This window comes from Oncorhynchus mykiss, chromosome 22 (assembly GCF_057628025.1).
Source record: "Oncorhynchus mykiss isolate SJ-2025 chromosome 22, ASM5762802v1, whole genome shotgun sequence".
NCBI classification, from domain to species: domain Eukaryota; kingdom Metazoa; phylum Chordata; class Actinopteri; order Salmoniformes; family Salmonidae; genus Oncorhynchus; species Oncorhynchus mykiss.
Genome location: NC_143043.1, coordinates 44,134,152 through 44,149,792, shown reverse-complemented (window position 1 = coordinate 44,149,792; position 15,641 = coordinate 44,134,152). Strand labels below are relative to the sequence as shown.

The 15,641-nt window shown below is 42.2% G+C and overlaps 1 protein-coding gene across 3 annotated transcripts in view; it reads left to right on the top strand.

Moving 5' to 3' along the window:
• LOC110501854 (cyclic AMP-responsive element-binding protein 1) overlaps window positions 1-10,464 on the top strand; it is a 29,419-nt gene extending 18,955 nt beyond the window's left edge. Inside the window, exons 2-8 of one of the 3 annotated variants that reach the window (XM_021579704.3) lie at window positions 2,518-2,612; window positions 5,111-5,257; window positions 5,466-5,566; window positions 5,655-5,803; window positions 6,016-6,198; window positions 6,400-6,556; window positions 6,784-10,464. In XM_021579704.3, the coding sequence (XP_021435379.1) occupies window positions 2,526-2,612; window positions 5,111-5,257; window positions 5,466-5,566; window positions 5,655-5,803; window positions 6,016-6,198; window positions 6,400-6,556; window positions 6,784-6,928 (969 nt within the window). In that variant the 5' untranslated portion in view covers window positions 2,518-2,525 and the 3' untranslated portion in view covers window positions 6,929-10,464. Of the gene's footprint in view, window positions 1-2,517; window positions 2,613-5,086; window positions 5,258-5,465; window positions 5,567-5,654; window positions 5,804-6,015; window positions 6,199-6,399; window positions 6,557-6,783 lie in introns of all 3 variants that reach the window. The other 2 variants (XM_021579703.3, XM_021579702.3) reach the window with 2 other exon arrangements.
• Window positions 10,465-15,641: the final 5,177 nt, after the last annotated feature.

Below are 15,641 nucleotides of genomic sequence, written 5' to 3'. Positions count from 1 at the left end.
TCCCAACAAGGCATTTGAAATTACACATACCCGATGACCCATGACAATCACATCAGACCCAGGCCCGTGACATTATTTAGAATTCTTGATCCGAACCCTCTCGGGTATAGGTGGATCTGCGAAGACCTGTAGTGTGATGCGCTCATGTGTTTATAACCCAGAAATTGGCCACTTCCTCACTCCACTACAGTGTTGGTCTCTAAGGTATTCCTCAGCCAGAATGCAAGGCTTTTTTCTTTGTAATCATGGCGTCAGTTTTCCAGTGGTTGTCTCAGGACGTTCCTAAAATAAATGACATTGTCAAAGGGTTGCCCTAAGTCCCTCACTTACATGTACTGTATATTTACAGTATATACACTGGAGTGTACAAAACATTAAGCACAACTTCCTAATATATATATATATATATATATCCCTGTGTCGAAAGCGTTCCACAGGGATGCTGGCCCATGTTCCACAGGGATGCTGGCCCATGTTGTGTCAAGTTGGCTGGATGTCGTTTGGGTGGTGGACAGTTCTTGATACACACGCGGGCAACAGTTGAGCGTGAAAAACCCAGCAGCATATACCGTTCAAAGGTACTTCAGAATCCGTTATCTTGCCCGTTCACCCTCTGAATGGCACACACATGCACAATCCATGTCTCTATTGTCTCAAGACGTAACACTCTTTTATTTAACCTGTCTCCTCCCCTTCATCTACACTGATTTGAAGTGGATTTAACATGTGGCCTCAACAAGGGATCATAGCTTTCACCTGGATTCACCTGGTCAGTCTGTGTCATGGGAAAAGCATCTTAATGTTTTTTTATAAACTGTGTGGGTCGAGCCCTGAATGCTGATTGGCTGACCGCCATTGAATATATCAGATCATATACCATGGGTATGAGACAACATTTATTTATACTGCTCTGGTAACCAGTTTATAATAGCAATAAGGCACTTCAGGGTTTGTGGTATATGACCAATATATCATGGCTACGGGCTGTATCCAGGCACTCTGCGTTGCGTCTTGATTAAGAACAGCCCGTAGTCATGGTATATTGGCCATATACCAAAGGGCTGTATCCAGGCCCTCTGCGTTGCGTCTTGATTAAGAACAGCCCGTAGTCATGGTATATTGGCCATATACCAAAGGGCTGTATCCAGGCCCTCTGCGTTGCGTCTTGATTAAGAACAGCCCGTAGTCATGGTATATTGGCCATATACCAAAGGGCTGTATCCAGGCACTCTGCGTTGCGTCTTGATTAAGAACAGCCCGTAGTCATGGTATATTGGCCATATACCAAAGGGCTGTATCCAGGCCCTCTGCGTTGCGTCTTGATTAAGAACAGCCCGTAGTCATGGTATATTGGCCATATACCAAAGGGCTGTATCCAGGCACTCTGCGTTGCGTCTTGATTAAGAACAGCCCGTAGTCATGGTATATTGGCCATATACCAAAGGGCTGTATCCAGGCACTCTGCGTTGCGTCTTGATTAAGAACAGCCCGTAGTCATGGTATATTGGCCATATACCAAAGGGCTGTATCCAGGCACTCTGCGTTGCGTCTTGATTAAGAACAGCCCGTAGTCATGGTATATTGGCCATATACCAAAGGGCTGTATCCAGGCACTCTGCGTTGCGTCTTGATTAAGAACAGCCCGTAGTCATGGTATATTGGCCATATACCAAAGGGCTGTATCCAGGCACTCTGCGTTGCGTCTTGATTAAGAACAGCCCGTAGTCATGGTATATTGGCCATATACCAAAGGGCTGTATCCAGGCCCTCTGCGTTGCGTCTTGATTAAGAACAGCCCGTAGTCATGGTATATTGGCCATATACCAAAGGGCTGTATCCAGGCACTCTGCGTTGCGTCTTGATTAAGAACAGCCCGTAGTCATGGTATATTGGCCATATACCACACCCCCAGGCCTTATTGCTTAAGTATACTCAGTGTCGAAGACTATGATAAAGCTCAGGAATAGCTTTGAGCGCTGTCTGTGACGGTGCCATATTAACCTTCACTCGACCTCTCAGTCACATCTGTGAGAAGTGGCTTCGCCCTGCTGTACTTCAAAGAAGGTACAAGCTATCATGTTGACATTTAAGTGACACAAGTCATATACAACTTTGTCAGTTATAAACAGACTCATTATACACGTCTTATTTCAGTTATTAGCTACTTTATTCATAAAAACTGGAAGGACATCTGTGGTCATAGTCTTATATGGATTTGTACAAACAAACACTTGGCTAACAGACAGAGAGAAGCTTTCCACTGACTAATGAACTCTACAGGAAGATTAATGACATGCATTTATCACAATGTGATATTACATGATAATACCAGTTAACTATCAATTGTGTTGAAGTCTTCAGAATATTTACTTGTAGAAAATACTACAAAGCAGTAATGCTACTACCATTTTGTCAATAAAAACCAGCTGAAAGGATCATTACTGTGATTTTCTCCTTGATATGCATCAGAAAGTCTTCTGTAACCCTCTTGTACTCCGCTCCCCTTTTCCCCAACAGCTAAGTCGATGACCATGGAGTCGGCAGCAGAGGATCAGCAGGGGGGAGACACAGCCGTGTCAGAGACAGACAGCCAACAGATCGCCCACTCACAGGTTAGTACCCTGCCACATACTGGTACAGCACCTCATCACTACTACCACTCACAGGTTAGTACCCTGCCACATACTGGTACAGCACCTCATCACTACTACCACTCACAGGTTAGTACCCTGCCACATACTGGTACAGCACCTCATCACTACTACCACTCACAGGTTAGTACCCTGCCACATACTGGTACAGCACCTCATCACTACTACCACTCACAGGTTAGTACCCTGCCACATACTGGTACAGCACCTCATCACTACTACCACTCACAGGTTAGTACCCTGCCACATACTGGTACAGCACCTCATCACTACTACCACTCACATGTTAGTACCCTGCCACATACTGGTACAGCACCTCATCACTACTACCACTCACAGGTTAGTCTACACTGCCTCCCTGTCTCTCTACCACACACTGCTACATCTATCACACACTGCTGCTACACACTACTACATACTCACTGACTGATAGGGTATGTGCTGACACTCCACACACACAGCAGAGATCTATGACTGACAGAGAGACGGTAATCAGCATGACCCTGTAGTACTAGAAATCTGGTCACCTACCAGAGGAGGCTGGTGGGAGGAGCTATAGGAGGATGGCTCATTGTAATGGCTGGAATGCAAGCAGGAGACAGTAAAATGGCCAGGTGACCAAGCCGAGACAGTAGGATGTCACAGAATATACTGTACATACTTACATCACTCACACTACCGTTTCATTCTCATACACACAAGAAATTCGTACAGTTAATGTCGGAAGTTTACATACACTTAGGTTGGAGTAATTAAAACTCGTTTTTCAACCACTCCACACATTTCTTGTTTACAAACTATAGTTTTGGCAAGTCGGTTAGGACATCTACTTTTTGCATGACACAAGTAATTTTTCCAACAATTGTTTACAGACAGATTATTTAATTTATAATTCACTGTATCACAATTCCAGTGGGTTAGAAGTTTACATGCACTAAGTTCACTGTGCCTTTAAACAGCTTGGAAATTTATAGAAAATGATGTCATGGCTTTAGAAGCTTCTGATAGGCTAATTGACATAATTTGAGTCAATTGGAGGTGTGGCTGTATTTCAAGGCCTACCTTCAAACTCAGGGCCTCTTTGCTTGACATCATGGGAAAATCTAAAGAAATCAGCCATGACCTCAGAAAATAAATTGTAGACCTCCACAAGTCTGGTTCATCCTTGGGAGCAATTTCCAAACGCCTGAAGGTACCACGTTCATCTGTACAAACAATAGTACGCAAGTATAAACACCATGGGACCACGCAGCCATCATACCGCTCAGGAAGGAGACGCGTTCTGTCTCCTAGAGGTGAACGTACTTTGGTGGGAAAAGTGCAAATCAATCCCAGAACAACAGCAAAGGACCTTGTGAAGATGCTGGAGGAAACAGGTACAAACGTATCGATATCCACAGTAAAACAAGTCCTATATCGACATAATCTGAAAAGCCACTGCTCCAAAACCGCCATTAAAAAAAGCCAGACTACGGTTTGCAACTGCACATGTGGACAAAGATCGTACTTCTTGGAGAAATGTCCTCTGGTCTGAACTGTTTGGCCATAATGACCATCGTTATGTTTTGAGGAAAAAGGGGGAGGCTTGCAAGCCGAAGAACACCATCCCAACCATGAAGCACACGGGTGGCAGCATCATGTTGTGGGGGTGCTTTGCTGCAGGAGGGACTGGTGCACTTCACAAAATAGATGGCATCATGAGGACGGAAAATTATGTGGATATATTGAAGCAATATCTCAAGACATCAGTCAGGAAGTTAAAGCTTGGTCGCAAATGGGTCTTCCAAATGGACAATGACCCCAAGCATACTTCCAAAGTTGTGGCAAAATGGCTTAAGGACAACAAAGTCAAGGTGTTGGAGTGGCCATCACAAAGCCCTGACCTCAATCCTATAGAACATTTGTGGGCAGAACTGAAAAAACGTGTGCGAGCAAGGAGGCCTACAAACCTGACTCAGTTACTCCAGCTCTGTCAGGAGGAATGGGCCAAAATTCACTCAACTTATTGTGGGAAGCTTGTGGAAGGCTACCCTAAACGTTTGACACAAATGAACAATTTAAAGGCAATGCTACCAAATACTAATTAAGTGTATGTAAACGTCTGGCCCACTGGGAATGTGATGAAAGAAATAAAAGCTGAAATAAATCATTCTCTCTACTTTTATTCTGACATTTCACATTCTTAAAATAAAGTGGTGATCCTAACTGACCTAAGACAGGGAATGTTTACTCTGATTAAATGTCAGGAATTGTGAAAAACTGTGTTTAATTGTATTTGGCTATGGTGTATTTAATCGTCCGAATTCAACTGTACCCATACAGATACAAAATCATGTATTTTATAAACGTACGTAGTATGGCCCAGAAAACCCCAAGTTTTTCCATACTAGGAGAGACTCGGGGGTTCTAGTCATAGGTGTGTCCCCCCTGGACAGCAGGATTATGTTTATGCTTTGCAGGTTTCCATGGCAGCGGGCCACGCCACGTCCAGTGGTCCTACGGTCACCCTGGTGCAGCTGCCCAACGGTCAGACGGTCCAGGTTCACGGGGTCATCCAGGCTGCTCAGCCCTCGGTCATACAGTCACCACAGGTCCAGACTGTTCAGGTGAGTAGACCTTCTCATCTAACCTTTTATTTGTAGAGGTTTGTCTCATTAAGATAAAAAAAATACCTAAAACTTTAGCTTAGATACACCAACTTTGCACCCTGGGTACAACTCTGACCACCACAACAGGACACAAGAAGAATATACTGTGATGGAGCTAGTGTTATTTCACAGCCCAGCACTAACACACCTGATTGGACTGTTTCAGATCTCCAACATAGCAGAGAGGGAAGACTCCCAGGAGTCAGTGGACAGTGTGACTGACTCTCAGAAACGCAGAGAGATCCTCTCACGACGCCCCTCATACAGGTACACTTTGATGTTTGTGTGATCATGCTGTACTGTGACGACTGTTAGTGTGCGTTTTATCTAACGTCCTGACCTCTGACCCTAACAGAAAGATCCTGAATGACTTGTCATCGGGTGACACCCCGGGGGTTCCCAGGATTGAGGAAGAGAAGTCAGAGGAGGACCTAGCGCCTGCCATCACCACGGTTACCATGCCCACATCATGCCCTATCTACCAGACCAGCAGTGGCCAGTACAGTACGTCACCTTTGACCCTTCGTTCTTTTACTCAATAATGTCACTGACAAAGAGTTTATTTACAGTAAGAGGGTAGTTTAAGCAAGATCTTTAGTTGTTTATGTTGCAACCTTATTCACAAACTCTCTCTCATATCTCTCATCTCTCTCTCATTCTCTCTCGCCCCCTCCCTTTCTTTCTATCTCTCCCTCCCCCTCCCTCTCCTCTCTCAGTCGCCATCACCCAAGGCGGTGCAATCCAGTTGGCCAATAACGGAACAGACGCGGTCCAGGGACTGCAGACCCTGACCATGTCTAACGCTGCGGCCGCCCAGCAGGGCACCACCATCCTGCAGTACGCCCAGACCTCGGACGGCCAGCAGATCCTGGTGCCCAGCAACCAGATGGTAGTGCAAGGTGAGTGGTAGTGCAGACACTGGCCTTACCTCTTTGAACTCACAAACAGACAACGGTGTGTTTTAATGGAATCAGCTCATCTAAAAGAGATAATGAGTAGTTATCCTGGGTGCCAGGTCATCTGTATATCAGTAATCCATTGCAACTGCAATGTAGTAGATTTCCATATTTCACCTCCTGGATCATGGCATTGTTCCCCAGCTGCGTCTGGAGATGTGCAGGCCTACCAGATCCGCACGGTCCCCAACAGCACCATCGCCTCTGGGGTGGTCATGGCTTCCTCCCCTGCCCTGTCTGGCCAGGGGGGCCCAGAGGTAGAAGTTACCCGCAAGAGAGAGGTCAGACTCATGAAGAACAGGTAAGGACATACAGTCAGAGTGAGGTTCTCTTTGGTTATGGTCCACTGTGAACTCCATCTAGCCAAACATAAGGGCTCATACATGCTACAAGTAAAGCGTTACATCAGTCTGCATTAAGTAAAGTGTAACCAAGATCCTAGAGAGATGCTGTGCACCATCCCATACTAGCTGAGCCAATAGCCGGAGGTTTCCCTGACTGTGTCTTGGTCCTTGTTGTGCCACACAGAGAGGCGGCCCGCGAGTGTCGCAGGAAGAAGAAGGAGTATGTCAAGTGTCTGGAGAACCGCGTGGCCGTGCTGGAGAACCAGAACAAAACCCTGATAGAGGAACTGAAAGCACTTAAAGACCTGTACTGCCATAAATCTGAATAGCCCCAAACTACCCCATCAGACTGCCCACCGACCTGTACAGACTCTGCCAAGCGTTTGCCCCCAGGCATGACCCCTGACATCTGAAGCAAGAGGATGTGAGAGAGAAGACGGAATGAAAATGGATTGATGGACGGGAGATCAGTAACGGACAGTGCTTTGTGGGAATTGTAGTTTTGTAGGTAAACACAACCACCCCAGCCAATACGTCCCCCAATCTCCCATCCATCCAATCTATTCTCACCATGTCTTCTCTCTCACATCCTCTTGCTTCCACTCCTTCTTCTCCCGCTCACTTGTTAACCACCTTTTCTTTTATCTTCTCCTCTCCCAACCTGTCTCAATATGATCACATCGTGGAACACGAAAGAGGAGGATTCATGTGTCAGTTGTGGATCCAGAGATAACGTGATGAAACAAAACACTAACTCTTACACTATTCAAGCTTCTTGTTTGGGGTTTGTTTACTGGGAAGTCAAGTCACAGACTTCCCACATTGTTAGTCATTTTTTTTATTAACCCGAAGCCTCTAACAATGGTTAGCCAATCAAACAAGAGGGTTAGTGTCTGACTGTCCAATAAGCTCAAGAGGAGGTCAAAACAAGGAAGTCAAGACAGCCTCTAGAACCCTGCTATTGGAGTCCGTTAGGACATGTATATGAGATTGCTTTGCACAGTAGATCAGATGAGATGTTGTTTTGAGTTAAACCTCCATGATCAAGATAACCCATCAACTCAGAGTCATCTTCCATTTCAACTGTCTTGGGTGTTTTCTTCCCTTTGTTACTTGTTGATATCTGAGATTTTATAAACTATTGTTACACTCTAAAGATGTAGGTTGTTGCTGGGTTGGCGGTGGAATTTGGATCCCATATAACTACTAAAGGAAACACATTAATATCTGCAGATAGGAACCAATTGTCAGTACACTCCACAGCCTTAAATTCACCCAAGTAAACCTTGCTGGAATAGATCATTTTGTTATCTCCGGCATACACATATTTACAGTGAGTGAATGACTACATGCATACATATGATTACATATGACATAACAATACGTTACTAGGGTTACATAGGACTTGGGATCCATCTTCCAACGTCACATTCTTTGTGTTCTGTTTATGATTGGATAAAGTTGTATTACATATGAGTTATTTTTCTTTTGATATTATTACTGTACATGGAGCCTACAGCATGTGTAGATTTTGCTATGATATTTCTATTGATTTGGGAGAGAAAAAAATCTTATGCATAATATGAAACCAATATAGATTTACGTATTTGTATCATACACTGCAGTACATAAAATGTAAACGATATACAGTACATCTTTCTTCCTTTAGCTTACCAGGCTTATCACAATGCCAGCAGATAAAAGGACTTTTTTAAACTCCTCTGCTCATCTTTAGGTTTTGTTAACCTAACGTAGCAGGCGTTTCTCTCTTTCTGGTCCTGACGAGAAAAAATAAACTGTCAGGAGAGGTTCTCTTCTGCACTGTTGAACCAATCCTGTAAATGTGGAGGAGGAGTTAAGATGGAGTGTCGGCTTGAAAACGGAAGTGTCGTCACAGGCTCTCTTTCCATTCCCCCTGAAAACCAGATGCATCCGGTAGAGTCCGAACCCGCACAGAGTGCCTTTTCTAGACAGACAAGTGGACAGCCTGTTTGAAGTTATTACGGACCCACAAGATATATCACTTCAATTATTGCTCTAGGTTTCATTTGGCTGTAAATGGCTAAGAAATCAATTTGATGCTTCCTGCCACACCACTCATCTGTACAGAGGACTGAGAGCCCCGAGTGGTTGTAAAATCCTCGAGTGAACGTTGTAACAGGTTTACTACAAATGTATTTTATCACAGAGGTCTGTGAAATGTTTTTTTTTTACTTGTTATATTTTTCCTCGTAGAAAAGGCAGCAACACCATGATGCACCGAAAGCTGTTTTCCTTTTTCTATGATGGTATTATGTCATGTGTAACGTCACAGTACAGTAAATGCATTTGTTTTAGTTCTTATTCATTGTGCTTTATGAATAAGAATTCATTTTAGACACCAGAACACTATGGTTCAGCCAATTCCAAACCTGTAATATCTCAATACAAAACTTGATCTGTGGAAATAATCAGTACCAAAATCCTAGTTTGTTAGTCTTTTTGTATTCACGAGGACGCATCGGGAATCTAAATATTTTCAATCTGGGTGAACCATGAAAAACAAATCAACACATTGGAATTTCAAAAACTATCTTCAATGTGAATACCCAGATTTATCTCACACTCATCTAACATAAAGCATTGCTTCCTGAGTTTTCAGTTTGCTGTTGGGGTGGGGATAAAGGGTAGCCTAAATATGACTGATGAAGTTTGTTAATGCTTTGTATTTTTACTGTGTTTGTATGTTGAGATTAAGTCAATCCAGTGTTGCTCTTTTTTTTATACATTAAAGGACTGTTTCAAATGTACTGTATTCATCACGTTATCTGAATGTTGTGAATAGGGAAGTGGGTTGGGGTGAAATGGTCACAGAAAGAAGTGTGAATCTACAATGGCACCACTGTAATTGTGTTCTTCTGTTGTGAGCAAATGGCAAAGCCATCCGTTGATTTGTATGAATAATCCCTCCTTCCTGGCCCTACAGTGCTTCACACAGACGATTTGACGTGATAAATTGCAGAGGTGATCTCTTAGCAGAGCTTTGTCAGGGTAGATTATGCATTCATGCTGAGGGAATGCAATTTGACACAAGCACACCTTGAGCCTCAGCTTTGCCGACTTTGGGGGGAAAAAAACTATTATTTTATGACAGAAGAGCAGATCTGACAAGAGCCGGATCCAGTTTACCAAAAAGCAGCTTTTGAAAAAGTATCAATTTCACAGGCCTCTGTGATAAAATACATTGTAGTAAACCTGTTACAACATTCGCTCGAGGCTCTCAGCCCTCCGTACAGATGAGCGGTGTGGCAGGCAGCATCAAATTGATTTCTTAGCCACTTACAGCTAAATGAAACCTAGTGCATTTTGGGAAACCGGGCCCAGGTCAATGCCTCTAACAGCACAGCATGTGAGATTTGCTTGAAAAGAACGTGAATTGTCATCTTGACAAAATACCAGTGAAGATGCCGATCGGTCAATTTGTTTACTTGTATTACATTCAGTTTAAGTAGCTGAATTAATGGAAGAATATCTATAGCTTACAGTGGTTTGATTTCTGGAGCATTTTGAGGTTCATAGAAACCTGACTTTACTTCCTGCATGAACAGCCTGTCACAGCCAAACTTTGAACAATAACCTATTTCTGAACTTTTATGCCCTGTTTGTATATTGCTAATTTTACAAGTTGTAATCTTTAAATACTGTTTATTGTACGTAATGTAATCCTGTTAGGGGAGGTTTTATTGTGTTCCAGTGGTGTATCAGTCAGTTGTATATACTGTGAACAGCATTACCTTGCTAAACACGCCACACTCGACAGATTTGAAAGTGCTATGTAACACTTATTGTACCGCTCTTTTGGAAACAATAAATTGCATTCAAAGTGTCTTATTTGTCATCATTTTATAAAGTGAGCAAACCTTAAAACATATAAGCTACAGGGCCTTATAGGAGCACTTCTGTTTTCACCCAATGAGAAACCTTCCTGCTGTCCTGGATGTGTGCCAATACCTTTTCATACGAAGAACATAAAGTACCTTTATCAAGATTGGGTTGAAGAGAACATTTTTGACAAGAGTTCTGCTCTGTTTTTGTTGTTGTCTAAAATGAAGCTATCTTATAATTCATGCCAAACTATAGCTCATAATCAATGGTACAAGTGAGGCCTCTGACGTCCTATCGATATCCAATCCACCAACAGCCAGTTGAAGTGATAACATTGATTGAAACACTAAGTTTAAAAGGGAGCTGAGAGAGCTCTTTGGACAGACAGACAGACAGAACAATGCCATGATGTTGTGGAGCACTTGCCATAGGGGCTGTAGTCATTAATCACATGCACCAGAGACTAGATACAGACTTGCTGAGGAAGCTCTTAGGACTGTTGACAGTGGTATAGAGGATCAATATGGTTGATGATCCCAGATGATATTACACACCAGTGACATCAACCAACACGACAGGATACAATTAGGAGCTTCAATCCAACTCATACAGGCCTGCTTTTCCCTCTGCGTGAGTTTCTTATGATAGCTACATAATGTATTGTCCTCTTGTACAGTGGTATTTGAAAACCATTGCAGCAGAAGGCTATGTGCCCATTTTTAAACCAAAATGGTTTCAACCCAGTTCTACAGTGTTTTTGATCTGTGCTTTCTAGAAGGAAAACATTTTATGGCACTCTTTGTTTAAAGGGGCAGTGCAGTCAAAAACTAGATTTCCTATGTTTTATATATACAGTACCAGTCAAAAGTTTGGACACGTTCAAGGGTTTTTCTTTATTTTTACTATTTTCTACATTGTAGAATAATAGTGAAGACATCAAAACTATGAAATAACACATATGCAATCATATAGTAACCAAAAAAGTGTTAAACAAATCTAAATATATTTTATATTTGAGATTCTTCAAGGTAGACACCGTTTGCCTTGGTGACAGCTTTGCACACTCTTGGCATTCTCTCAACCAGCTTCATGAGGTGGTCACCTGGAATGCATTTCAATTAACAGGTGTGCCTTGTTAAAAGTTAATTTGTGGAATTCCTTTCCTTCTTAATGCGTTTTAGCCAATCAGTTCTGCTGTGACAAGGTGCTATACAGAAGAGAGCCCTATTTGGTAAAATAACAAGTCCATATTATTGCAAGAACAGCTCAAATAAGCAAAGAGAAACGACAGTCCATCATTACTTTAAGACATGAAGATCAGTCAATGAGGAAAATGTCAAGAACTTTCAAAGTTTCTTCAAGTGCAGTTGCAAAAAATATCAAACATTATGATGAAACTGGCTCTCATGAGGACCATCACAGGAAAGGAAGACCCAGAGTTACCTCTGCTGCAGAGGATAAGTTCATTAGAGTTACTAGCCTCAGAAATTGTAGCCCAAATAAACACTTCACAGAGTTCAAGTAACAGACACATCTTTACATCAACTGTTCAGAGGAGACTGCATGAATCAGGCCATCATGGTTGAATTGCTGCAAAGAAACCACTACTAAAGGACACCAATAAGAAGAGGAGACTTGCTTGGGCCAAGAACCACGAGCAATGGACATTAGACTGGTGGAAATCTGTCCTTTGGTCTGATGAGTCCAAATTTGAGATTTTTGGTTCCAACCTCCGTGTCCTTGTGGGATGCAGAGTAGGTGAACGGATGAATGCCGCATGTGTGGTTGCTACCGTGAAGCAAGGAGGAGGAGGTGTGATGGTGTTTTGCTGGTGACACTGTCTGTGATTTATTTAGAATTCAAGGCACACTTAACCAGCATGGCTACCACAGCATTTTGTAGTGATACATTTGCACTTTTAAATGTGTTTGATTTGTAAATCTGAGTCCATAGTTGTAAATCTGAGGTGTGCTCGGGTGTTCCGCAAGGTTCTATTTTGGGCCCACTGTTGTTCATTTTGTATATCAACAACATTGGGGATCTTATTGAGACAGCGGATGTTCATTTTTATGCAGATTATACTGTTCTTTATTCAAGTGGTAGTAGTTTATCTTTAACTTTTGATAATGCCCAAAGAGCATTTAACATCCTACAGCAGAATCTGTATGATTTAAAGCTGATTCTAAATTTGGGTAAAACAAAATGCATGGTATTTTCAAATGCCAGGCATGTTACAAATCATGTCATTGCTACATTGGCTGGACATACTATAGTGTAAGTTAAAGTGTACAAATATTTGGGTGTGTGGGTTGATGATAAGCTGAGCTTCACTGTGCATGTAGAGAACTTGATAAGGAAGCTCAAGCTGAAAATAGGATTTTATTACCGGCTTGTTTTTCTCTTGATGCCAGGAAGGAGCTGGTACGATGTACATTACTGTCGGTTTTAGATTTTAGTGATGTTATATACATGCAGGCCTGAGCCACTACCCTGAGAGCACTTGATTCAGTGTATCATGCAGCCCTCAGGTTCATTACAAATCAGAAACGTCTAACACATCATTGGGATCTCTACAGCGCTGTTGGCTGGTCGTCATTGACCTTGTGTAGGCTTAAACACTGGTATACACTGATTTATAAGGCCATATTGGGGAAAATGCCATTTTATATCTGTTCTTTTTTAGTCAGGTCAGTAAATAAATGTAAATTACGTACCCATTCTGATTTGTTTCTAACAGTACCAAAAATTAGAACAGGACATGGTAGAAATAGTTTTAGTTACTTAGCTCCGTGGTCCTGGAATTCTGTCATGATCTAGTTTCGTTGGTGGAGATTAAACACTTGATCGATGTATATATCATAGAAGAGTGTAATTGTTTTTAGGCCAGCTGTTTTTAGTCAAGACGTTTGTGTTTTTAATGTGCAATCTTTTTGTTGTACTGTATGTGTGTTTATAGTTTTGTTTAATGTTGTGTTAGTGTATGTAAATTGTTTTGTCTGAAACGTTGTTCCCTCCGCTGCTATTGGACCAGGTCTCTCTTGGAAAAGAGATGTTATCTCAATGAGAAAAACCTGGATAAATAAAGGTAAAATAAAAAAATACAAAATAAAGGTTTTACCTTTATTTAACTAGGCAAATCAGCTAAGAATAAATTCTTATTTACAATGACGCCCTACACCGGCCAAACCCGGACAACGCTGGGCCAATTGTGCACCGCCCTAGGGGACTCCCAATCACGGCCAGTTGTGATACAGCCTGGAATCAAACCAGGGTGTCTGTAGTGACGCCTCATGCACTGAGATGCAGTGCCTTAGACCCCTGTGCCACTCGGGAGCAGCGGGAATGCCATTTGTTTTTCAACAGGACAATGACCCAACACACCTGCAGGCTGATGGAGTGCTGTATCAGATGACCTGGCCTCCACAATCACCCAACCTCAACCCAACGGAGATGGTTTGGGATGAGTTAAACCGCACAGCGAAGGAAAAGCAGCCAACAACTGCTCATCATCCTTCAAGACTGTTGGAAAACCATTCCACGTAAAGCAGGTTAAGAGAATGCAAAGAGTGTGCAAACCTGTCATCAATGCAAAGGGTGGCTACTTTGAAGAATATAAAATCTAAAATATATTTTTATTTGTTTAACACTTCTTTGGTTACTACATGATTCCGAACAATGTGGAAAATAGTAAAAAAAAAGAGAAAAACCCTGGAATGAGTAGGTGTCCAAACTTTTGAGTGGTATTGTATATAGTATGTCCACACTATGAGGTTGGAATAATATTGTAAAATTATGATAATGACCTTTTAGAGTAAGAGCTGTCTGATAAGGGGGTAGTAGGGTAGTGGGCATTAATTAGATGGTAGTGTGAACGGCCCATTACATCACTGGGGCCAAGCTTCCTTCCATCCAGGACCTCTATACCAGGCGGTGTTAGAGAAAAGGCCCTAAAAATTGTCAAAGACTCCAGCCACCCTAGTCATAGACTGTTCTCCCTGCTACCACATGGCAACCGGTACCAGAGCGCCAAGTCTAGGTCCAAGAGGCTTCTAAACAGCTTCTACCCCCAAGCCATAAGACTCCTGAACATCTAGTCAAATGGCTACCCAGACTATTTGCATTGCCCCCCCCCCCCCCCACCTCCCATCTCCACACCACTGCCACTCTCTGTTGTCATCTATGCATAGTCACTTTGAAAACTCTACCTACATGTACATACTACCTCAACTAACCGGTGCCGCCACACACTGACTCTGTACCGGCATCCCCCTGTATATATTGTTATTTTTTACTGCTGCTCTTTAATTACTTGTTACTTTTATCTCTTATTCTTATCTGTATTTTTTTAAACTGCACTGTGGTTTAAGGGCTTGTAAATAAGCATTTCACTGTAAGGTCTACCTACACCTATTGTATTCGGTGCATGTGACTAATACATTTTGATATGATTTGATTTGAAAAGACTGGCTGTAATTTCAGCCTGTAATAAATGTTCAGTTGAGTTTTGGCCTTGTATGGTGACACCACCATGCAGGAAATGAGTTAACACGCCAATAAAAAAGACAATTCCAAACCTCTCTGCCAATAGCAGCAAATGTTCTGGTTTCCTCTCCTCACTCAGACCACTCCCAGACAGTCCTAGCAAAAGCTAAGAAGCTTAATTTAAAAAACAATCACAGTCCAAATGTGAGATGTTTGTTCTGAAAAGAAAAAAGATATATATATCCTCATCCTTAGGGAGGGATTTAAGTCTTCAAGGAAGGGTGCTTTTATCCAAAGCTGAGGGGCTTCGTGCATCCTATCTTTTTTCATCTGTTGACATTCCCAAATCCCCTTGCTGTACCTTAGATAGGCTTTTGTACAACTTCATATGGAAAAACAAGCCACATAAGATAAAAAGAGATGTTATCACCAACAGGGTTTGTGACGGCGGTCTAAATGTCTTAGACTTCACTCTCTTCAATCAGATATCAAAGGTCAACTGGATTAAAAGGTACATAAAAAATCCTCATCGTTTCTGGAATATTATACCTCATTTTGTTTTTCAGAAGCTCAGAGGGCTTACATTTTTTACTACAATGTCCCTATATTGAGGGTAAACTTCCTGTGAAATTGTTGGCTTTTCACAAGCAGGCTTTAATGTGCTGGGCTTTGCTATATAAACACAACTTTTCACCT